The sequence below is a fragment of the Nothobranchius furzeri genome, chromosome 3, assembly GCF_043380555.1.
Source record: "Nothobranchius furzeri strain GRZ-AD chromosome 3, NfurGRZ-RIMD1, whole genome shotgun sequence".
NCBI lineage: Eukaryota > Metazoa > Chordata > Actinopteri > Cyprinodontiformes > Nothobranchiidae > Nothobranchius > Nothobranchius furzeri.
This window is the reverse complement of record NC_091743.1, coordinates 86,786,458-86,810,337: the sequence shown is the minus strand read 5'-3', so window position 1 is coordinate 86,810,337 and position 23,880 is coordinate 86,786,458. Positions and strand designations below refer to the sequence as shown.

At 43.4% G+C, this 23,880-nt stretch overlaps 1 protein-coding gene across 15 annotated transcripts in view; it reads left to right on the top strand.

Annotated features, from left to right (window-relative positions):
* The window catches only part of ehbp1l1a (EH domain binding protein 1-like 1a), a 65,320-nt gene that overhangs the window by 11,260 nt on the left and 30,180 nt on the right, over window positions 1-23,880 (top strand). For 2 of the 15 annotated variants that reach the window (XM_070549672.1, XM_070549674.1), the window contains exons 2-10: window positions 3,941-3,998; window positions 4,151-4,246; window positions 4,394-4,447; window positions 12,680-12,858; window positions 12,965-13,128; window positions 15,189-15,395; window positions 20,709-20,879; window positions 23,093-23,215; window positions 23,296-23,439. In XM_070549672.1, the coding sequence (XP_070405773.1) occupies window positions 3,941-3,998; window positions 4,151-4,246; window positions 4,394-4,447; window positions 12,680-12,858; window positions 12,965-13,128; window positions 15,189-15,395; window positions 20,709-20,879; window positions 23,093-23,215; window positions 23,296-23,439 (1,196 nt within the window). Of the gene's footprint in view, window positions 1-3,940; window positions 4,064-4,150; window positions 4,247-4,393; window positions 4,448-12,679; window positions 12,859-12,964; window positions 13,129-15,188; window positions 15,396-20,708; window positions 20,880-23,092; window positions 23,216-23,295; window positions 23,440-23,880 lie in introns of all 15 variants that reach the window. The other 13 variants (XM_070549681.1, XM_070549675.1, XM_015958099.3 and 10 more) reach the window with 12 other exon arrangements.

Here is a 23,880-nt window from a genome sequence, read left to right as displayed (position 1 = left end):
GAAGATCGGCTTCAGGGCTGAGATGTTTGTTCTCTCAGTGCGGGGGCTCGTTCCGATGCTCAAACAGTAAAAAAATGCAAATGGTCGTCATTGGCAGTGAAAGGTTGGATCTAAAACTAAAGGGTCATTACACCCAATTTTTCTCTATTCTGTAAACAATATTACCCTGTCTGCCTACTTCCATTTATGTAACATTAACCGTCTACGCCCCTCCCTCACTACTCACTCGGTCGCCATCCTTGTCCACAGCCTCATCACTTCCCGTATTGACTACTGCAACATTCTTCTCTTCGGTCTTCCTCACAAAACCCTCCGTAAACTCCAACTTCTCCAGAACTCGGCAGCCCGCATCATTTCCAGAACTCCCTCCTTCCACCACATCACCCCTGTTCTTCAGCAGCTCCACTGGCTCCCAGTCACTTCCAGAATCCAATTCAAAGTTCTGCTGTATACATTCAAAGCCATCCATAACCTAGCTCCACCGTACCTCTCAGACCTCCTTCATCCTTCAACCTCCACCCGTTCCCTCAGGTCCTCCTCCTCCATCCACCTCTCTGTCCCACCTTTCCGTCTGGTCACTATGGGGAGCAGGGCCTTCAGCCGCTCTGCGCCCCAGCTCTGGAACTCACTCCCTCCTGACCTCCGTAACGTTGATTCCCTCACTCTCTTTAAAACCAGACTCAAAACTCACCTGTTCCGTCTAGCATTCCAATAGTTACTCTATTTGCTCCAATCTGTCTGTTTGTTTTATGCTGTTTTATCTTTTATTGTTGTGTATTTTATCTCTGTAAAGTGTCCTTGAGTGTTCAGAAAGGCGCTGTTGAAATCAAATGTATTATTATTAAAATGACGACTTTAGTCGTCAATGGCAGTGAATGAGTTAAAGGCACATGAACGTTGCCAACTACACACATATTTTCATTTTTTTATTATCACATTTACTGACATGGGGAAAATAATCTCAATAAGAGTCAGACATTTTGATAACATTACATTTTCGATTTATTGCCCAGCCCTAATAGAGCGGGAGAATATGTAGTTGGTGGCAGATGGGTTCCAGCCAATGGTTGGTTGGATGTTGCTCCTCCTTCTCCCAAAACTTTCATTTGGAAATATTATTACTTTTTCTTTTCTCCTTTCTTTGTCCTTAAGTGAAAGGATGAACCCACACACTTATTCATATTAAAATGTTTCTTATACATGTTCCTGTGCTCAGTTAAACCCGATGACACAAACGCGTTTCAGTGTTTCTGCAGTGACTTCCTTTCTGTTCTGTGTAAGTGTCCGACTCTCAGTTCTGGATGTCAGTTTTGTACCGCCCCACCATCCGTAGAGTTTAAAATTCAGCTTTTTATTTTTCATTTAAACAAAAAGTTTCTTTTTGCACACCAGAGAGGAGAAAATGGATAGTTGCATTCATGTTTGTAGCACATCAACTTTAACAAATGCATAGAAATCAACAAGACCCCACTAACTCTGGTGTTTTGTTCCATCTGCCTGATGATGTGGCGTTGGACTGACCAGTAATCCAGTTTTTAGGCCCTTTTCACCCTTTTGTCTTTACTGGGGCAGGTCCCACAACAGCCAACAACCAACTGGCCTCCTCATTCTAGGTGTTTTACTTCAAACTTTCTACAATGTTGTCTGAGATGCAAATCACAGGGTTGTTGTGTCTGTTCTCGCCTGTTGGCGGTGACACACTGCTCTAGATGACTAGGTGACACACCACAAGTTGAGCCAGTCTGACGCCGTTGCTCTGAGCGTTACCGCCTCTCTCCTCCCCCCGTCAAATATGGCGCTTACACATTAGCGTTGGCATGGCATCGAGCACTCTGAAGCTAAATCTACTGCTTTATGAGACTCTGACAGTTCCCTGCCTTTTTGATCCTAGACCACACGGAATGACTTGCTGACACGCCACACACATCATCTTCTCACAAAAGTTTTTTTTAATTCATTCATTCCTGCAAAGCAATCAAGACATTATTAAATCGCTTTAGATAAATCGTTCATTGGAGATAATGTAATTGTAATTAATCTGTAAAGTGAAGAAACCATTTTATGAGACAAATCTAAGAATAATTTTGTTAAAGTCTCCTGAAGAAACGTGTGAGTTGCAGGCCAGATAAGGGAGTCAGGATGGAATTTTATTATGGCTTCCTCCTGGTGCAAGGTCATAGACAGCCTGTGTCTTGGGGTGAAAAGCACACCGTTAACCCTTGGCACACTGATGAAGCAGGCTGTGGACAAATCAATGTCTGGTGACCTCACGAGGCTGAAGTTAGCCTCCGATTCGGGAAACGGCTAAAGGGTCATTACACCCAATTTTTCTCTACTCTGACCATCTTTAATCTGCACTACCTCAAAAACTACAACACCCACACTATTCAAACCTGTTCTAGATTATTCTACTACAGCTGAATAAATAGAATAATCTAGAACAGGTTTGAACAGCGTGGCTGTTGTAGTTTTTGAGCTACAGCTGCTCCATCGTTGGCCAGATGCTGAAAAAACACATAAATCAGGCTTTGTTGAAGTTTCACAAATCCCACACCGTGTTTCATTTGATCTGCTTTTATAGTAGAATAATCTAGAACAGGGGTGTCAAATGTGCGGCCCGTTAAATCCGGCCCACGAGATGGTTGTGTAAACTTTATTTTCATACTTTACCATGTAGAGTGAAAATAAACGTATCTTTGTGAGCAAGTTTTCTCTGTAATGAGTATAAATAAAACAAAGCTGCGCTCAAGGCTCACACAAGAACTTGAATCACATCCTGAAGTTGGCCGCCACTCAGGATGTGACTTCTGATGTTGATGTGCTGGTGAAAGCTAAAAGATGTTAAGTAAAATGAGTCAAATCTACTTTTAAGTGCTGCATGAAACTGATTTAGCCATGTGATCTGTAAGCTCTTTGAATCACTAAGGAATGTTTTTTTATTGATTGATTATTTATTTATTTTTTTCAAATTTTCAAGTACACTTCAGGTGTCGTACTTGTACTACGCTGTCCTCAGGCTCCAGCCTTGTTTTATATTGATTGTATTAAAACAAAGAAAACAATCTGAAGTTGTTTTTAATTTACCGGTCTGGCCCACTTGAGACTAGATTTCCCTCAATGTGGCCCCTGAGCTAAAATGAGTTTGACACCCCTGATCTAGAACAAGTTTGAAAAGTGTGGGTGTTGTAGTTTTTGAGCTAGAACAGATTAAAGACAATCAGAGTAGAGAAAAATTGGGTGTAATAGCCGTTTCCCGAATTGGAAGCTGGAATCGGAAGGTAACTTCAGCCTTGTGGTGACCTCTGACATCTACGAGGCCTGTCCTACGCTACAACACACATGCTGGTGGAGGTGAGCTACGAAGTAGCCACAGCTGCCTTGTGGCACACGTACAGAGGCGAGGCTTGCCGAACTCAGGCGCCAGTGAAATTGCTCTTTTAGACCTCCTGGTAGCCATGGTTGCTCGTGAAATGCCATTGGTCGGCCATCTTATTTAGATGCTGATTATTTACTAGGTCATATGCACTGACCATTTGTGGCAGAGTGGGTGTGTAGGAGGCGGGGTTAGAGCACGTTTCTAGGATGATTATGGTTTATAAAGCAGGAACTGGTGCAGCTGTGTGTTGGCAGTGTTTTATCAATAATTAGCGTTAGTACATTTGTTTGCTGGATTTAAGTAGAGTTTTAGTAAGCAGAGTTTTCTAAACGAGGCGCCACCACGTCCGTCGTTCCAGGACCAAAATCACATCGATCCTTCTCAAGACGAGGTTCAACAGAAAAATGTGAAATGTTTTGATTTTACATGTTTCATTAAATAAAATCAACCAATGGAAGAGTAAATGAGAATGAAAGTCTTTAGTATTTTATGTTTTTTGACAGATTGTTGAAATATTTAGCTTTTAAAACTCTCAAGTGTTTTCCTCCATGTTCTGATTCTCAGGCAGCCAGACAAACTGAGAGTGATGTGGATCAGGAGAAACAGACACCACAGCACCAAGGTAAAGGTTTAGCTGCCACCAAACACTGGTGTGGGTCGCACCACCAAAGGAAACAGCTGATTAAGGTCTCCAGCTGGAGGGCGTAGTGTCCATGACCAGGTTCTGCTGCAGCGTTGAAGCTGAATCCTGCTTTCTGTTTCTTCTCTCTGCAGTTCCACAGCTGGCAGCCAGGGATTAAGAACCCCTACAGGGGCCTGGTGGTGTGGCAGGTCCCAGAGACTTTAGACATCACCGTCACACTTTTCAAGGTTTGACATGATATCTGTGTACTTGTGTCTTTGGCTGACAAGTTTTTACTGCCAACTTGTGTAATAAAGGTCTATAAGCGCACCACAAATATCAGTTATTGGTTTGAATGGAGTCGTACTAAAGGTGTGTGATTGTCTAACCAACAGGAAGCTACTGCAGAGGAATTTGAAGACAAAGATTGGACGTTTGTTATAGAGAGTGTAAGTTAACTCTGACGTTTCTTTTGAAATCTTTTTTGTAATTGAATTGAATTTATCTTTAGGTGTTACCTTTAGATGCACAGTGAAATCCACATGTATCCTGCTATCTGTGGGTTAAAACGAGTGGAGGTTTCATTAGAGCCCAACGCTCATGATGACCTTCGCTGGTTTTTAATCTCACTTTTGAGAAGAACTCAAATGCTAGTATTTACAAAGTTTGCTGTCTCAGTATTTATACAGTTTACAGCAAGGTGTGTTCATTGCATCGGTTTACTGTTTAAAACACAATATTTATATTCAGATGTACCATGAGCTCTGGAGCTAATCCACATGAGGGAGAGACTCCAACCAGACAGCTCAATGCTGCAATGCTCCTCGCTGTGCACTCAGGCCACGACATCACTTACTCATTAGAATATAAAAAAACTCTTATCTTTAAAAAGACTAGCATAAAAGATAAAGCAACACTCCACTTAGCGTTCTGCTCAGCAGATAAAAATCACATTCTTATTAAAGATAAAGTAAAAACTGTCTCCACAGGCTATAGAGCTCCGGGAGTTGACGTCATGTCTCCCGGCATGCAACAGTTCAAATCGAAACGGCGCCATATTGGCAGGCAGAAGCCCGCAGCTGGACTATTTGTTATTGTCAGAAAACTCAATCAAACGGGAAATATGGTAGATTCCTGTTGTGCCCCAGGATGCAGAACAGACGCGGACGACATAAGGAATGAGCCATCTACAGGATTCCCCAAGATCCGGAGCGCCGCAAACGTTGGATCATTGTAATAAAACGCGCTAGTGACCGGGCTAAAATGAAGCTGTGGGATCCCGAGAGTAAAGGTTTTCACTTATGCAGCGACCGCTTCATGTCAGGTACTTAAACCAACGTTTCCTCAACTGTGTATGGTATTTATTTTAAATGCTTTTATTACGATTCTTAGTGGGCTTCCTAAACAAATTTTGGCGTGGCTTTTTCTGTCTTATTACTCATAGCAGCAAGTAAACGTCACGTAAAACGTTGCCTCGTGTTTCTGCGTGCTGCCGTTTACGTGTTTTATGATCACAGCAATTAACCGTCGTCGTCGTCGTCTTCCTCCGCTTATCCGGGTCCGGGTCGCGGGGGCAGCATCCCAACTAGGGAGCTCCAGACCGTCCTCTCCCCGGCCACCTCCACCAGCTCCTCCGGCAGGACCCCAAGGCGTTCCCGGACCAGATTGGAGATGTAACCTCTCCAACGTGTCCTGGGTCGACCCGGGGGCCTTCTGCCGGCAGGACATGCCCGAAACACCTCCCCGGGGAGGCGTCCAGGAGGCATCCTGACCAGATGCCCAAACCACCTCAACTGGCTCCTTTCGATCCGGAGGAGCAGCGGTTCTACTCCGAGTCCCTCCCGAATGTCCGAGCTCCTCACCCTATCTCTAAGGCTGAGCCCGGCCACCCTACGGAGGAAACTCATTTCGGCCGCTTGTATCCGCGATCTCGTTCTTTCGGTCATTACCCAAAGCTCATGACCATAGGTGAGGATTGGGACGTAGATCGACCGGTAAATCGAGAGCCTGGCTTTCTGGCTCAGCTCCCTCTTCCCCACGACAGATCGGCTCAGCGTCCGCTTCACTGCAGACGCCGAACCAATCCGCCTGTCGATCTCCCGATCCCTCCTACCCTCACTCGTGAACAAGACCCCGAGATACTTAAACTCCTCCACTTGAGGTAGGACCTCTCCCCCGACCCGGCTAAGCTGTATTTAATTTTTAAGCAATGGTTGATCAATTGTCAGATCACACATAAAAAGCACTTTGGATTGCTATTATCTGTCTCACCGAGACAGATCTCAGACAGATCCTGAGACGCTCCTGCCTGACATATTTATTTTATTCACATAAAAAAATCAAACTAGTGATTTCTCTTGGCGTTCAGTTTATACATTCAAACAGCTCAGCACTCTATTTAAACTACTTACATGTAAATCTGTTATTTGTCCATCCATCCATTTTCATCCGCTTATCCGGAGTCGGGTTGCGGGGGCAGTAGCCTAAGTCGAGAGGCCCAGACTTCCCTCTCCCCAGCCACTTGGGCCAGCTCCTCCGGGGGAATCCCAAGGGGTTCCCTGGCCAGGTCCGGTAAGATGTCCGCTCCGACAGCTTCTGGCGTTTTTAAAAAGTATCCCAGGGGCACAGTAAGGGTCTGAGATATTTAGTCAATTTAATTTCTGACTATATAAAACGATTTATTCGGTTTTAAAGTGTGAAGTAAACTCCGACGAAGTAAAATCCAAGCCGATCCCGTTCATTTTGTTTACATTTGTTGCCTGCCAACATGGCGTCTACTCTCTGAGAGTCACGTGACGTCCGGAGCTCTATTGGATAACAAACAGCGTGACCTACTCGCCGCTACAGATGGCAGTCAACGAGTCAGTCGGCTGTACTTCGTCAACGTACCTCTATCTGCTCTCGAGTCAAAGAAAAACCCAAGTCAAAACAGTCCAAAGTTGATGCCTAAGTCGTTTCAAACCAGCCATCCCCACCTTTGTACGAGTAACATCCCGCCCACCAACAGACTAAGTGCTGTGATTGGACCGCTATGGATGTCAATCATCGGAGCAGTCCACACGTAGTTTTTCTAAATAAACGCTCTGTGATTGGTCAGCCACAATTCTGATCAGAGCTGCAAGGTTCTACTTCCACCCGCGAAATATTAACCGCCAGAGTCCGTTTATGTCAAATCAGTCTACTGCCATTTTAGTTTGGTCACCTCCCACCTGGACGGTTGCAACTCACTTCTCTTTAGTCTGCCCCAAAAGTTAATTCATAAACTTCATCTGGTTCAAACTTCTCGTATAATCACCAGAACACCCTACTCTGATCACATCACCCCCGTTATTCAGCAGCTTCATTGGCTGCCAATAAAGTTCAGGTACAACATTTTAGTCCTTTAGTCCATTCATAATCTAGCCCCCTCTCATCTCTCCCAGCTACTACAAGTCATTAAACCCTCTCACATGCTCAGATCTCCTTCTTCCATCTACTGAACTAATCCACCAGCACGTGTTGTCACGATGGGACAGCGAGCATTCAGCAGGTCGGCACCCTCCCCCTGGAACTTGTTACCTGCTCACCTTAGTTTTTGCATTTATTCTCTTAGTGTTCGGTAATTATCTTCTTCAGGTTCGGGGAAAGTCGGCTAAACCCTGTTCACCCTAACCCAGCTCAGAAACAGTTGTCTGGATATTAACTTCTAGATTCCCAAAAAAGCATCATGGGCAGCTTTTGTAACACACCAGCAGTGAACTGGCTTTTGGGAGCAGCAGGCATTCCCGGTGACTGGGTCACTGAGCTGTCCCAGTCAGCGATTGCCCAGACCCCTGCTGTAACACAAGCTGGACATGTTTATTCACCCCTCAGCGGTAACTTGTTGTCTAACATAAACTTAAAACAACTTAAAGAAAAGGAATCTGGCCTCGTTTTTCTGTTTCATTTTTTTTATGTTATTTTGGATCCTAATATTTCTTTGGTAATACTTTACAATAAGGGTCCCTTTATTAATGCTACTTTGTGCATTATTAAAGGGACTTTACGAACTTTAGAATTTTTATGCTCGAGATTGCCCCCTCAGGCCAAAAGCGTAACGGCAGCTTCAATAGTAGGCTCGTGCATGAGGCGCGCATGCTGTACGTGCACACTCCTTAATGAAAATAACAGCTGAGACAGTCCCGTGTGTGTGTGTGTGTGCAGGGGTGTAGCACCAAATTCTGGGCCCTAGGTACAAGTCTTCCAGGTGGGCCCCCATGCTCAATTACTCAATATCTCTCTTACACATTTTTTGTCATGCTATAAGACAAGATAATAAATATGATCCTAGTTTAACCTCTATATTGAGCAAATACAAATGCCAGCATAATAAAAGTGAAATGCCCAGACTTCACATATAATTATTTTTATTTGCCAACAATGTGTTCAAACAAAAATCCTGGAATTTATTTTCCAGTAAATGCCCACTGACGGGTCTTCATGTTAGCAAAATCACTTATGAGATCTTTAAAGTCCAGTCCTTTGGCTAATTGGCTTTCAATAGAAAGAAGAGCTAGGCTGTTCAGTCTATCCTGGGACATTGTTGATCTCAAATAATTTTTCACCAGTTTCAGTTTGCTAAAAGCCCGTTCACCCCCAGCAACAGTCACAGGTAGTGTGCAAAATATCCTCAGTCTAATACAAACTTCTCCAAAAATGCTCTGTAATTGCATCCTGTATGGCATTAAGCAGCTCAAGAGGAGACCGAATGTGTGGGAATGTGGCACCATACAGGTGCTGGCCAGTAAATTAGAATATCATCAAAAGGTTGAAAATATTTCAGTAATTCCATTCAAAACGTGAAACTTGTACATTATATTCATGCAATGCACACAGACCAATGTATTTCCAATGTTCATTACATTTAAATTTGATATTCATAAGTGACAACTAATGAAAACTCCAAATTTGGTATCTCAAAAAATTAGAATATTCTGAAAAGGCTGAATATAGAAGACACCTGCTGCCACTCTAATCAGCTGATTTACTCAAAACACCTGCAAAGGCCTTTAAAAGGTCCCTCAGTCTTGTTTTGAAGGCACCACAATCATGGGGAAGACTTCTGACTTAACAGCTGTCCAAAAGACAATCATTGACACCTTGCACAAGGAGGGCAAGACACAAAAGGTGATTGCTAAAGAAGCTGGCTGTTCGCAGAGCTCTGTGTCCAAGCACATTAACAGACAGGCGAAGGGACGGAAAAAATGTGGTAGAAAAAAGTGTACAAGCTCTAGGGATAACCGCACCCTGCAGAGAATTGTGACGACAAACCCATTCAAAAATGTGGGGGAGATCCACAAAGAGTGGACTGCAGCTGGAGTCAGCGCTTCAAGAACCACCACGAGGAGACTCATGAAAGACATGGGATTCAGGTGTCGCATTCCGTGTGTCAAGCCACTCTTGAGCATGAAACAGCGCAAGAAGCGTCTCGCCTGGGCCAAGGACAAAAAGGACTGGACTGATGCTGAGTGGTCCAAAGTTATGTTTTCTGATGAAAGCAAGTTCTGCATTTCCTTTGGAAATCAAGGACCCAGAGTCTGGAGGAAGAGCGGAGAAGCACAGAATCCACGTTGCATGAGGTCCAGTGTAAAGTTTCCACCGTCAGTGATGGTGTGGGGTGCCATGTCATCTGCCGGTGTTGGCCCACTCTGTTTCCTGAGGTCCAGGGTCAATGCAGCCGTCTACCAGGAAGTTTTAGAGCACTTCATGCTTCCTGCTGCTGACCAACTTTATGGGGATGCAGACTTCACCTTTCAACAGGACTTGGCACCTGCACACAGTGCCAAAACCACCAGCACCTGGTTCAAGGACCATGGTATCCCTGTCCTTGATTGGCCAGCAAACTCGCCTGACCTTAACCCCATAGAAAATCTATGGGGTATTGTGAAGCGGAGGATGCAATACGCTAGACCCAACAATGCAGAGGAGCTGAAGACGACTATCAGAGCAACCTGGGCTCTCATAACACCTGAGCAGTGCCACAGACTGATCGAGTCCATGCCACGCCGCATTACTGCAGTTATTGAGGCAAAAGGAGCCCCGACTAAGTATTGAGTGCTATACATGCACATTCTTTTCATGTTCATTCTTTTCAGTTGGCCAACATTAGAGAAACAAACATTTTTTCATTGGCCTTTAGAATATTCTAATTTTCTGAGATACCAGATTTGATGTTTTCATTGGTTGTCACCTATAAATATCAAAATTAAACGTAATAAACATCGGAAATACATTGGTCTGTGTGCATTGCATGAATATAATGTACAAGTTTCACGTTTTGAATGGAATTACTGAAATATTTTCAACCTTTTGATGATATTCTAATTTACTGGCCAGCACCTGTATATTGTTCTCAGGTGTAGCATCTCATTCCCAAATTCAGCTGTGAGATCCTTGTAATATTTTCTCATCAGTGCCTGGCATGATATCTTCATCTGCTCTTCAGTCATGTCTGTCATGGTTCATGATGTTAAGCTTTGCTGATATGTATTGATATATTAAATACATATGACAAGAAATAAACCAGGTTCTCTCTGTGAATGTAATGTACTCTAAATTTTATAATCGCTGCATTATCAGCCAAATTATAAGATTGTCCGTTTTCAAGATCAAATATAAAGAAATTTAAAATAGGCTTAAAATATCTAACCAAGTCAATAACAATCCTCTAACACCAGTGTCATCATGCTATGAAAAACAGTGGCAGCTTCACATTCCTGAGATTACCACGAATCCATTGATACCAAGTTTGTCCTGGTCCATGACTGGGAAGGAGCTGAAATATCCACACAGAGTGAACCTGTTTTTACTGCGAGGTCCGCGAATTAATTGGCGGCGGCCGCCCGCGATAATAATTCTGGTTAATATATATATATTAATTAGTGTTTTCACTGACAACACTAATTAATTTATATTTGATCTTGATGGTGAAACTAAAGGCGTTTAACACTGAACACCTAACATGATTGCAGCTTCTGAGAGCTAGCTAATATCAGCTAAAACTGTGTTCTGCTGCTGCTGCTCACCGTCCTTCTACTTGCTTCTGTTCAATTAACCTTTTCTCCTTCTCCTTCTTTTCTTTTCTTTTCTGGAAGCCAGATTTCCCTTTCTTGGGAAAAGACATGACTGACTCTCCTGCCTCCAGCTCTGGCTGTCGGCATCTGCGATGTCTCATTAGCTGTACATGCGGCCGTGCAGCCCCTGGCTGCGGGTGTGGACTAAACCACTTTGCACATTTTTAAGGGGTGATAGATGCCTCAGAGATTATTCAGTTATTATTTTTAAGGCGAAATTCTGTTTCTTAACCTCTTTATCCAGGTAAAGGGAAGTTTATTAAGACATTAAGTAAGTTGGGGGGAAAAAACAACAACAATAAAACATTTTTATTCAAAGCTGTCTCAGGGCCCCTCCCTGCAGTGGGCCCTGGGTAAACGGTACCCTTTCCCCCCCCAGTCCGACGCCCCTGTGTGTGTGTGTGTGTGTGTGTGTGTGTGTGTGTGTGTGTGTGTGTGTGTGTGTGTGTGTGCGTGCGTGCGTGCGTGTTGGAGGACAGAGGACAGGAGAACGTGCAGCTAATTAATTAAATAATTTGGTTCTGTACCTTTCTCTTCAGCACAGCCGACAAAGGTTTATGATGGGTCAGTCCTCCTGCATGCTCAGATCATTCCCTTCCATTGCTTGAAAAATTGTTCCAAAATGAAAGTTGAACCCACATCTTTTTTATCTGTGAATTCAATGCCGTTCGGCAAGTCTCAAATAAAAATGTGGGCATCTTACTGTACAAAATATACCATTAATGTAAAAAATAAACTCTAAATAAACTATGTTCACATCCATAATCAAACCCAGGTCTCCTGCATGAGAGTCAGACATCTTACTAGGTGAGCTACACTCTAGTAACATTCACAGTATCTGTAACTTTTATATCCTTGATGACAGCTGAAACAACGTCAAACCAAAGAACGGTTCGGAGTGAAAATGTCTATTTTGTTGCTAATTAGCAGGAAATATCTAGAAGAAAGTTCTACAGAAAGTAGCTAAGGGTCCTCAGAAATGTAGCTAGCTTTGTCACTAGGCGTTAGGAACAGCGACAAAGTGGCACTGCCTCTCTCTCTGCTGCTAAAGCTACGGATAGCAAATGCTACGGGCGATGCCTGAGCGTGAACGCGCATGAAGCAGCCTGCTCGACCCGAGCATCTCTCTTTTTCTGTGATTTTACAGAAAAACAGGCAATCACAGTAAAAATGCCAGGGCTCATTCTACAGGACCAGGGCATTGCAGGAGAATGTATGAAGAAGACATTTATTATTTCTATACATGTTTTGGCTGTCAAACTTCCATAATGCCCCTTTAAGAAAGTATTAACAACTGCTTAAGCATATTATGTAATGCATTACTAAGCAGAATAGTTAACAATAATAATAATTATTATTATTGTTTAAAATGTTACCTTTTCTTTTTACTCTCGATGTCCTAGACATGCCTAGCTAAGCTTCTTGCTATGCTACATCATGTGTTTTACTTTCTAGCTTGTAACTGGAGACTTTTTTTTTTTACAACCATAGCTTTCTAACCTACACATGAGAATGACATGTGTCAGTGTTCTGAGGTGAACTACTTGGGTTGTTTAATCTGTGAGCTGTTTTTCTGGTCTGGTTCATCAGGAAACAAAAGGCCGTCGGAAGGTTTTAGCATCAGCTGACGTTAATATGAAGAAGTATACCAGCTCTACGCCTGGCCAGTACGACATAACGCTGCAGCTCAAACCACTCTCTGTCAAAGTGGTGGAGGCCACGCTGAAACTCAACCTGTCCTGTATCTTTCTCAAGGAGGGCAAAGCTACGTGAGTCCACTCCAGAGCATAGCAGTGTTTAGTGCTGCATACAGATCAGTATGATTCATATCCATCTATCTCCGGGAGCGTCTCACTGGAGACCGTTTAAAAGCAGACTGGCCTGTCTGATCTCTCACAGGGATGAGGACATGCAGAGTTTGGCCAGTTTAATGAGCGTGAAACACGGCGACATCGGCAATCTGGATGACTTTAACGACAGCGATGAGGACGTGGGCGAGGACAGAAGGACCAGCTATGGACAAGCTACACATGTTACTGGTAACAGCTGGCACATGTTAGGAGAACTAAACATGCTAGATTAATGATGTTCTTCAACAAACACAGGTATTGATCTAGAACAGTGGTTCCCAAAGCGTGTCTTATTTCATTCAATATCACACATGCACTAGGGATGCACCCAAAGGAAGATTCTTGGCCGAAACCGAAAACCGAAAATGAGTTGACCAATTCCAAAAAACCGAAACACCGAAAGCAATGATTATGTCACTAATAAGAACCATTGCATTTATGGCTACATGTGTACTAACCTCACAAAAATCAAGGCATTGAAATAAATTTATTCCAAAAATGTTCATTTAGCACGGACGTAACAACAAAGCAAATATAATTTCAAACTCTAAATAAAATGTTTCACTTGACCCCACTCGTGCACATTAAATAATAATAAATCATAAATAAGAACAATAATTATAAATGTTCAGGCTTATAACTGAGCGAGACTGTAAAATTAACCCTTAAAGCATGAAGCTATCACTTTACACCAGAAGATAGCAGAGATGTGTAGCTTCAATCATAGCAACACTTTGGGCGTTTCTAAAGAAATCTTTAGAGTTTATAGAGTTTGAAAACTGCCCCACGAGGCTGCTGACCGAGGAGAGGAGACGACCTCACAGAGGGTGAATACTTTTACATATTAGAGAGGAGAACCTTACAATGCTGACAGGTCTGTTGATTATCGACAAAGCTCTGGTAATGGCCGACTCCGATTCTGAAAAGTAATACCGTAGTCATTCACCCAAAGCAGCAGAGTCAGTGTGCTTCATGAGAGTAATTGTGCTTCACACTAGGGCTGGACAATAATTCAATAATGATATATATCAATAGATAGACATGTGGTTCAATAGGAAAAAAATGGATCAATAAAAACTTTAATCCTTTTTTCATTACAGCCTATCGGGTAGCTTCATACTAGTCATTCCTTACGCCCAACCAATGAAAATGACAGACCCAAGCACGCTCCGTCACCAAGCCCTCCAATCTCTAACCTAAACAGACTCAATGTGACTTAAACAAGAAATTGTCCCTAAAAGGCTCCAGTACCTCACCCGTGTGGCGATATTTTCATTCTTACAAGTCTGACTCAAAACAAACAACAGCGGTCTGCAACAGAGTCGATAGAAACAAGTCTGGTAATGCAACCAACGTGTTTTATCATCTAGTAATGACGTAACATGGCCATGGCTACACTTACAATGTCTTTTCTACATTTTTCACATAGTTTCAATAACTATTGATATCGATCAATGTTTTTTTAATCAATAAGCTTTTTTATATATCAGCCCTACTTCACACACACGATCCAAAGCTTATTTCACCGTGTTCAGGATAGACCCAAAAATAAAAGCTTTGATATTACACAAAAGTATTCAACACAATAAACTATTTCACCTTCAGTCTCCAAATAATAAATCTGATGCTAAAAATAAAGCTAACATTTATCCAGATTTCATTTAAACAGAATAATAGTCAAAACAAAGTGGCAGTCGTAGCAAAAAATGTAAAAGAAGAAAAAAATAAGCCGGGCAGACGCAGTAGACGTGAAACCGAAACTAAAGTCCGTCACATTATTGATATGAAAGTCAGAATGAATGTACGACTTTTATGAAACAAAGAGCAAGTTGAGGGCGGAGCTAAATAAAATGAAGCAGGGTTGTTTCGGCTGTGTTGTCTCTGTAATTTAGGTGTTTCGGCCGAAAACCCAAATTCTTCGGTGGCCAAGTTTCCGGTGCATCCCTAAAAGGCACACTCTCTGGTAAGTCTATCAGGTCAAAGGTCAGGATGCTTCTGCTCGGCCTTCCATTGAACACCTTTTATTATATGTCATTGTTTCTCTTTCATCTGTTAAATCACTCGCAGTTACCTAACCCTCCCGTCTCCTGGTCCTACCAGGATTGGGCTGTGAATCCATTCCTTTCATCTTCTACCCTTGACTGATGTTTTTTCTGGTTTCTGCTTTAATCCCAGACTCTGACAAGCTCTTTTCCTGTTTTTCTTTTCACCTTTTCCCTCATGTGTGTCACCTTTTATGTTTCACTCAGTAAGCTCAGATACAAACAGGAAAAGGCCATTTGGCTTGTCCTCATCAGCTCTGTCTGAAGCCCCAGACCCTCCTACTCCTCCCCTTTCACTGGAAACCTTCGCACCACCACCCAGCACCACCCACCAGGATTTACCACCCCCCAGTGCCTTCACACAAGCTCGTCCTCCAGCACTTCCCAAAATCTTTCAGTCATGTGTCAGATCAGGTACCAGTACCTTTTGTACAAATAAAATGCATTTAAATTCTAATCCACTTCTGATTTCCACGGATATTAGTTACAGTAAAGCCAGGTGTCAAACTTTATTCCACCAGTGACCAAATAAATAGTTTAGGTTAAAGAAGAGAAAGAAGTTCCATTCATATCATAATATTTGTCCAGGTAAATATAGTATCTAAAACTGATACCAAACTCAACCACATTCAGCCAATGTCTGATTTTAACGCCAAAACTTACTTATGTAAGTTGAATGTTGGAAATGGGAGAGGAGGATTATCCTGTCTGCATCTGCAGGAAGCATGTCTCAGACTTCTCGAGCATTTGTCTTTGGCAGCTAGATAAAACGAAAAATGATCAAATAAAACCGAAAAAGTCAATAATCTTTCAAACTGTCCACATCTCAGCATGAGAAGAAAGCAATACAGTTGGTCATTTAGAAGATTTTTACATAAATAAAACTTTATTGTGTTTAGGGATGCTTGATATTTGCTTTTCTACCGATATCCAATTTACCAATGTTGTCCAACTCTTAATTTCTGTTACCAACATAAACCGATACCAATATATGCAGCAGTTTTATGGTAAGTTACCTGTAATTTTGTAATTTCATCCTGGCCGTGGAACACTGGACCAGCTCTATACTCTTAGGGGGTCCTGGAGGGTGCGTGGGACTTTGCCCAACCAATCTACATGTGTCTGTCGATTTGGAGAAGGTGTTCAACTACGTCCCATGGGAGGCCCTTTGGGGGATAATTCATACCATACCATACCAATTTATTTATAAAGCACCATTAAAAAATAGCATGGCAGCTAACCAACGTGCTGTACAAAAGAGCCAAATACTGGAGCATATCAGCAAAACAAAGTAAAAACATGGAAATCAGGTAATCTTCTTCCGACTCTTGGAAAGTACAGACGCTTTTTTCTCCTCCCCCTCCCTGCTCCTCCCAAGGCTCTCTGTCCTGTCTGCCTGTGCACGGCACTTCTCTGCATTTTTTCTGGAAACTGGAAATTATTAAACATGGATCCTGTCAGTTGGTCTCTCAACGTGATTGACAAAATCTTTTCAACAATGAGAACGGGAGAAGGGGCTCGGTGATGCCCCTCTGGGACGGAGCCAGCTGGGTATATCATGGACTCCTGGAAACAGTGGAACTTGATCTGCCTGTCTCAACTGTCGGTAGAGGTTTCTGAAGATGTTTGGATATTTGTCGATTTGGTGTCGGGATTCCTGCTGTTTGGTCTGAGCGGTTACCTGGCATACTGGAAAATTAATGAGCTGTTGAGGAATATTGGCTCAGTCCCGGAGCTCAGGGATGCTGCATCATGCTGTAAACTCACAGACTCATATGATTGTCGAGATGAGTCGTAAGCTTGGAACTTTGGCTGAGATTCAGGCTCTGGCACAGAAGGTTGATTCGATCAAGGAGAGAGTTGACAGATCAGCACGGATTGGAATAGTTTGATAATGCCATTATTGGGACCTGGAGGGGTTGAAGACCAACAGAACTCTAAGGCAGAGAGGAAATTATGTCTGCCTGTACCCAAAACAATTCTTATTATCTGAATCTGGTGCCCTTGAAGCCTGTGAGACTGAAGTGAAAACTCCCTTCAGAAGAAATGTGGAATGCTGCTGTCGCTATGGAAACTCTTTCTCCCTATCCCATCCTGGGCGGGACTGTGACCGGTGAAGGCTGTGGAACCGTATCTAGGATTCAATGTGCTCTCTAACCCGTTATCTCCCTCTCCCGTCCAAACGGAGGTGATGGGCGCTGCTCTTGCGGCTGCACACACTGAAGTGAGGAGAGTCCCAACCCTACCTCCCCACCTAGTGGACACTTATGCACACAGACTTCAAAATACACAACATATCTGTCTGAGGTGTTTTTTGCATAGCAAAGCTATCCTCTCTGTCGGGGGTAAAGCCTGATTCATGCTTCTCCGTCTGCGTCAGTTTGGAGACACGGAACGTCCTTGCGGGCCTGCTGGAGAGCTTTGCAAGGACGGACGGAGTCGAGCTCTCTTTTCTAAACATCCGTCCGTGAAGACGGACAATCAATCAATCAATCAAATTTTATTTGTATAGCACCTTCTACAACCTTATCGGAAGCCCAAGGTGCTGAACAACATCATTAAAGGAAAAACGCAACGCAAGCTTGTGATTGGTCAGGACGCCGCTGTCGTCTACACCGCCGCCATTGCGCCCTCAAAAACATAGAGAGCCGAGGATAACTAGCGGCAGACATGGAGCAGCTTGAAGAATACTTAGCGAAAAAACTCTAAAAACATGAACGTTTAATTCCATGCTGTAGTTCTTTTTTTAAAACACAGAACAGTTTTGTTACCTGTTGTGGGGAAAACGGGTAAAAAAAACTGTTCTGTTTTAAAAAAAGAACTACAGCATGGAAGTAGAAATACGACACAGCAAGAACACACCTAAGATGTTCAAAGAAAAATATAAACGTTTAATTCCCCGTGACTGGAGGAGTGAAAAGATGTGCAGCAAGCGTTTTATTTGTGGACTGAAATGACAGGAAACGTGGGTTTAGAGGTGGCGAGCACATGAAGAGGTGGAGGAGGATGAGAGACAAATTTGGCTGTGTTAAAAAGTCTCTTATATACAAAAAAACAATATAAACACACGATCTTGGACCAGATACATGACAGGATACCACAAAAGAGCGCTACGCCCTCTGTTGTCCTGGTGGGGAATTGCTTTGCAACACTCCCCAGGAGACGGAGAAGTATGAGGGCAAAACATCTCCGTCCGTGCTTGCGTCTCTCTCCCTTTTGGAGCTGACGGAGAAGCATGAACCAGGCTTAACTCTGAAGTGCCCCCCCCCCCCCCCCCCCGACTCTATCCTCATATAAACCCTCTTGATCCATAACGGTAGCGCGACTCGTGCTGCGAATGACCACAGTCACCAATTCTTGTCATGTGTCTATGTATGTATGTCTGATCTTGGAATTGTGTGTACTGAAACAATTGAATTTCCCTCTGGGATTAATAAAGTATTTTTTAATTGAATTTAATTAAAATACAAAGACATAAAATTTCTGCTAAAAACAAACAGAATAAGAGAACAGGTAAAAGGTAACAGCACTATCCAAAATAAAAAATAATGCAGCAAGTGATATAAACCATTTGAAATGGCACTAATAAAACCAAAAAAAATACAAGATAGTGCAAGGTGTAAAAAAGTGAGCTACTCACTCATAAAAACTAAATTAAGAAAGGTAAAACCAGAGTATGGGGTACGAGGCCCTCTGATAGGTCCGTGTATGACCGGTGTCAGAGCTTGGTCCGCATTGCCGGCAGTAAGTCGGGCTCTTTTATCGGGGAGAGTTGGGCTTCACTAAGGCTGCCCTTTGTCACCGATTCCGTTCAAAACTTTTATGGACAGATTTTCTAGGTGCTGCCAAGGTGTTGAGGGCATCCGTTTTGGTGGCCTGAGGATCAGGTCTCTGTTTTTTGCAGAAGATTTGGTCCTGTTGGCTTCATCAGAACGTGATCTTCGGCTTTCGCTGGAGTGGTTCACAGCAGAGCGTGAAGCAGCTGGGATGAGAATCAGCTCCCCTAAATCCTAGACCATGGTCTTGATTCGGAAAAGAGTAGAATGCCTTCTCCGGGTCAGGGATGAGGTCCTGCCTCAAGTGGAGGAGTTTAAGTATCTCGGCGTCTTGTTCACGAGTGAGGGAAAACTGGAGTGTGAGATCGATAGGCGGATTGGTGCTGCATCTGCAGTGATGCGGGCGTTGTACCGGTCTGTCGTGGTGAAGAGAGCTGAGTCAGAAGGCAAAGCTCTCGATTTACCGGTCGATCTACGTTCCTACCCTCACCTATGGTCACGAGCTTTGGGTAATGACCGAAAGAACAAGATTTTATTTTGTTTTGATCTATGTGAAGCACTTTGTGATTCTATGTCTGTGATAAGTGCTATATAAATAACATTTACTTACTAGATCACGGATACAAGCGGCCAAAATGAGTTTTCTCCTCAGGGTGTCTGGGCTCTCCCTTAGAGATCGGGTGAGAAGCTCGGTCATCCGGGAGGGGCTTGGAGTAGATCTGCTGCTCCTCCACATCGAGAGGAGCCAGTTGAAGTGGTTCGGGTATCTAGTTGAGATGTTTCCTGAACACATCCCGGTGAGGTTTTCCGGACACGTCCAACTGGAAGAAGACCTAAATGAAGACCCAGGACATGCTGGTGAGACCATGTCTCTCACCTGGCCGGGGAACACTTTATGATTCCCTAGGGATGGGTACCTTTTGGGCCATTCCCATCTGTACCGGGTCGGCCCGGGCCGGGTAGCGTAGGTTGTTCACATATCTGGGTGGCCTGGTATTTTTCCGGGCCAACCAAGGCTGATTCTCAGCCCTCTTCTTGAGGGGGTCTGCTTCAGGCCGACCAGGGCCAACACACCCACTGCTGACAGCAAATTCACACCTTCCATTAGAGCAAGCCTCTGATTGGTGGGTAGAATCAGCCCACATGGGCTCAAGACAAGGATGTGTGGAATCAACCGGGCCAGGCTGGGGCTACCCGGACCGGGCCGACCCGGTACAGATGGGACTGGCCCATTTGACATTTGAATCGATCCGGTACTAATTCCCGGTACCTAGGAATCGATACCGGTACTTAACGGTACCAATTTTCGATACTTTTGAGTGTTTAATATTTTAATTCTCTTTTATAATTAAATATATATTTTTCTCAATATATAACCATATTTGATAAATATCACGATAAATAACATACAACTGTTTGTATTTTAACATCGTCCTTGTAGTTTTATAAGCTGATAATTAAACTGAAGCAAACATCTTTACTGTGAACTAAATTTACTGTGTGTCTTCAATCGCTCAAGGAGTTCTTGAGGATGAACCAGTGTGGTGTTGGCCACCGCACTTGGTCCAGAGCCAATCAGGTTCCAAGTCATACACCTGAGACTGAAACAGATCCGGCAGCTCTTGAAGCTCACATGAGTGACTACAAACAGCAGAACGTTGCAGGAAATTATGGGATGTCCACGTGTTTATTACTCATTTCAGGGATGTAGAGTATTTTATGTTTCCACCTGGAAGTGAAGGTGACTCATCAGATCTCTGATAATGTCAGATTTATGACGTAGAAGCATCACTACAACAAAGAAAAATAACCAACCAAACACCCATGTCTGTGAGTTAGGTTATTTTGTTGGCTGTAAACGGATTCGGTTTCATTTCACATTCATCTGAACTTTTTTTTTTCCTTCTCCCCCCTCCCTCCTGGGCACACTCCGACATTGTGTGTGTTTTAGCTCCACGGAGGCCCCGCAGCTTCCACAGTGATGTTTGTTCAGCTGAAGGTTTGGACATCCAGCCTTTTTCTACACTTCCCTCTTCCAAGGCCCTCTCCACTCCTTATCTCTGTTCATCTCCCCCTGATTCATCTCTTCACGGGTCTGCCTTCTCTGAAAACTCACAAGCAGGTTTGTTCAGTCAGAAATCCGATAGATGCTGCTGCTGTGTGCTTGCTTTTCGTCTAACACCCGACTTAGAGTCAGATGACTGGTAAGTCACGTCAGACAAACCCATTCAGGTGCACTTTTTCATATAAATAGTGTAAACCGTCATGTTTAATGGCAAATGGATTCTCTGGCAGCATTGAGTGCAAAGGTGTATTTAGTAGACCTGATTTAATGCAGGTAGGAGTCTTGTGCTGGAACGTAGACGAATCTTTTCACTGGTGAGTTTTCAAGAATGATCTGGTGGAGAGTGAAAGAATGAATTCCTAGGAGGGGTCTAGGATGAAGCAGCCCGGATTATTCTTCTAGGCTACGCCCTAATCAGTCCACCCAAGACTGTAATTCACATCAGAATCTGATGTAATCACCCACCTCCAGGTTGGATAGAGGGGGTTTGGCAGGCAGGTGCAAAGGCCTAGAACCAACCAGATTAATCTGAGACATGAATCAGAGGGTGAGGTGAATCTTCAAAGTGGGAGGCTATCTCAGTTGTACAGCTGCTAGAGTAAGGATCCTCCAGTCTCAAAGGAAACAAAAAACTTTAGAGGTACACTTCCAAGAAGTGTGTTAAATCACAGCTGGTCTGCAGACATCGTCGTTCTGCTGCAAGGTTGTGTCTGGTGTGTTTTTCCCTGCAGCCTGGGTTGATTTTCCACTGCTTCTCTTTTTGGTTTTGGGCTTGTGAAGGGAGGTCTGTGGCGAGGTTGTAGGCTCTGTGAGGTGGAAGTGAACTTTCACTGTTCTTCTAAAATGAGAGGCAAATAGGAGGGACCAAAAGAGGAGTGTTGGATGGCTGAGCGGAGATTCCTAGATTTTCTGCTGGTCTTTCTTTTGGTAAACGTTGTTCAGGGCCTGATTGCGTGAGAAGCTGAAGTGAGATGATGTCTTGATTGTGACAAGTGGATGGGGATATTGATAGCAGGGTTGACCTACCAAGATATTTTTACTGACATCTCTTCTTTTTGACCACAATAAACAAGTAAGGATGAAGCAAACAATAAGCGTAAACTTAAGTCTTCGTCCTCCTCTGATTTCCTCTGGGAGTGGCTGAGCTCAGGCACAATCTTACAAGCTCCTCTGCTGATAAACAAACATGGCACATTCAAGAACATCCAAACTGTTAAGCTTGCAAATTATATCAGTAGGACCATCAACTGTAGGTTATTTAAAATGGTACAAATTTGTAAAATAAATACTGGATGCAATCACTGACTCTACCTGTGATGCTTCACAATGAGTTGGTAGCTCCACCACACGCACTGTTGTCAGCCATCTTTGAATTTGGAGCATGTTGTTTGGTGGAAGTAGGTTCGATCACTGTGACATTATTTCAGCTTTCATCCACTCATACCCACAAAACTGGATTCATGTTCACACCAGTGGAAACTTGTAAATGAGTTGTATTCACAAGACTTTGCACTCAGAACTTTTAGATTCATAGCCCTGATGCAAAATGTAGAAATTCATTTAAAGGCACACTTGACAGTTTTGCTTGCTTTTAGCACCACCGAGTGTCTGTTAGTTATTACCTGTGGTCGAAGAAAAAGTGAAGCTTATCTCCTCACCGTGTGTTTGCCTTTTTGACACCTTAATCCGACAGCTGAAATGTCTTCTCAGCCTTCATTAGTTTCTAGAGGAGTGATTCATCACTAAATCAGACAAATCAGCTGTGGGCAAGACCTAAAACATGCAGGAATGTGCTGGAAACAGACTGCAGTGCCAGTAAGCTGAAAGTCCACAGGTGGCAATCAGGCACTATGAAGTTGCAAATGCGGTATTCTGGCCACAGAGGGCGGTGGGGGTCTGGGCTACTTTTCATTAACCTTGTAAACGGTCAGTTTAGCACACACTGGCACAAGAAAATGATTTAAAAATATGAAAAATTAGCAACCTTTAAAATGGCTTTATGTACTCTTAAGTATGTCATTATCAGCTTGCCTAGGGACTGCAGGTAGAAATTAGCATTCAAGCCCATCGTGGCGACGGAAATCCGTCAGTTGAAATAATCAGAAAAAACCATACCAATTTCCGTCAAAATCTCTTGCTTGGGTTTAGTAGTCCCCCCCCCCCCCCCCCTGGATAAATAAAAAAGTGTAATTCCCTCCGAGTGGGACATCAGCTTGTTCCTAGACTGCAGACACAATTTCCTCTTCTCTCTTTCTGCTCCTCTACTTTAGCTCTACCAAGATCTTCTTCTATACCTCCTGCTGCCGGGCTTCCCAGAGCTTGCCCCCTCTTCACGGGGGACCTGGGCTCTGCCTCGACCCAACCTACCAGTCTCCCATCTGCTCCTGAGAGAGGTAAAGGGACAGAGCTTATGGTTTCCCCTGCTCCAAAGTGTTATTTCACTTACATTTATTTTATTTGATTTGATTTGTAGCCTCCTGGCAAACTGAGTGGAGATCTCCTAAGTCTCAGGCCCCTCTGTCACAGCCTGCCCTCTCTCCTAAGTTTCTGCAGTTTGCTTCACATTACTCTGGACAAAGTGTGGTGCTTCAGAAAACACAAGGAGGAGAAATTACGTGTAATTCCACGTGAATCTTAACACATCACTCTAGGTCAACGTGACCGTATTCCATTTAATTTGCTTTCTCTAAACCTGACCAAACATTTGATCATCTAACAGATTCTTTCTACCGAGATCAACAGTTTTAAAGTCCTACGGCACTAGCTGCATCAGGCTGTGATGAGCAGTGCAGGGATGCTGCTGTCTACATAGCTTTAGCTCTGCTTAGCCCGAGAGGTGGTCCAAAGAATGAAGCACGGTGGGAGAGATGTGTAGTAGAGGGCGTTTGCTCGGTTGCGACTTTTTCTACGAGTTCACAACTTACCTTCTTTTATCCACAACTCTTCTAATTAAACCAGACATTAGACTGAAACTGGTTTCAGCCAGCTTTTATGGGTTTCAGTTGGGTTAACACCTTCATCAACATCTTGATGGCTTTATAAAACTTTCTGAATGCTG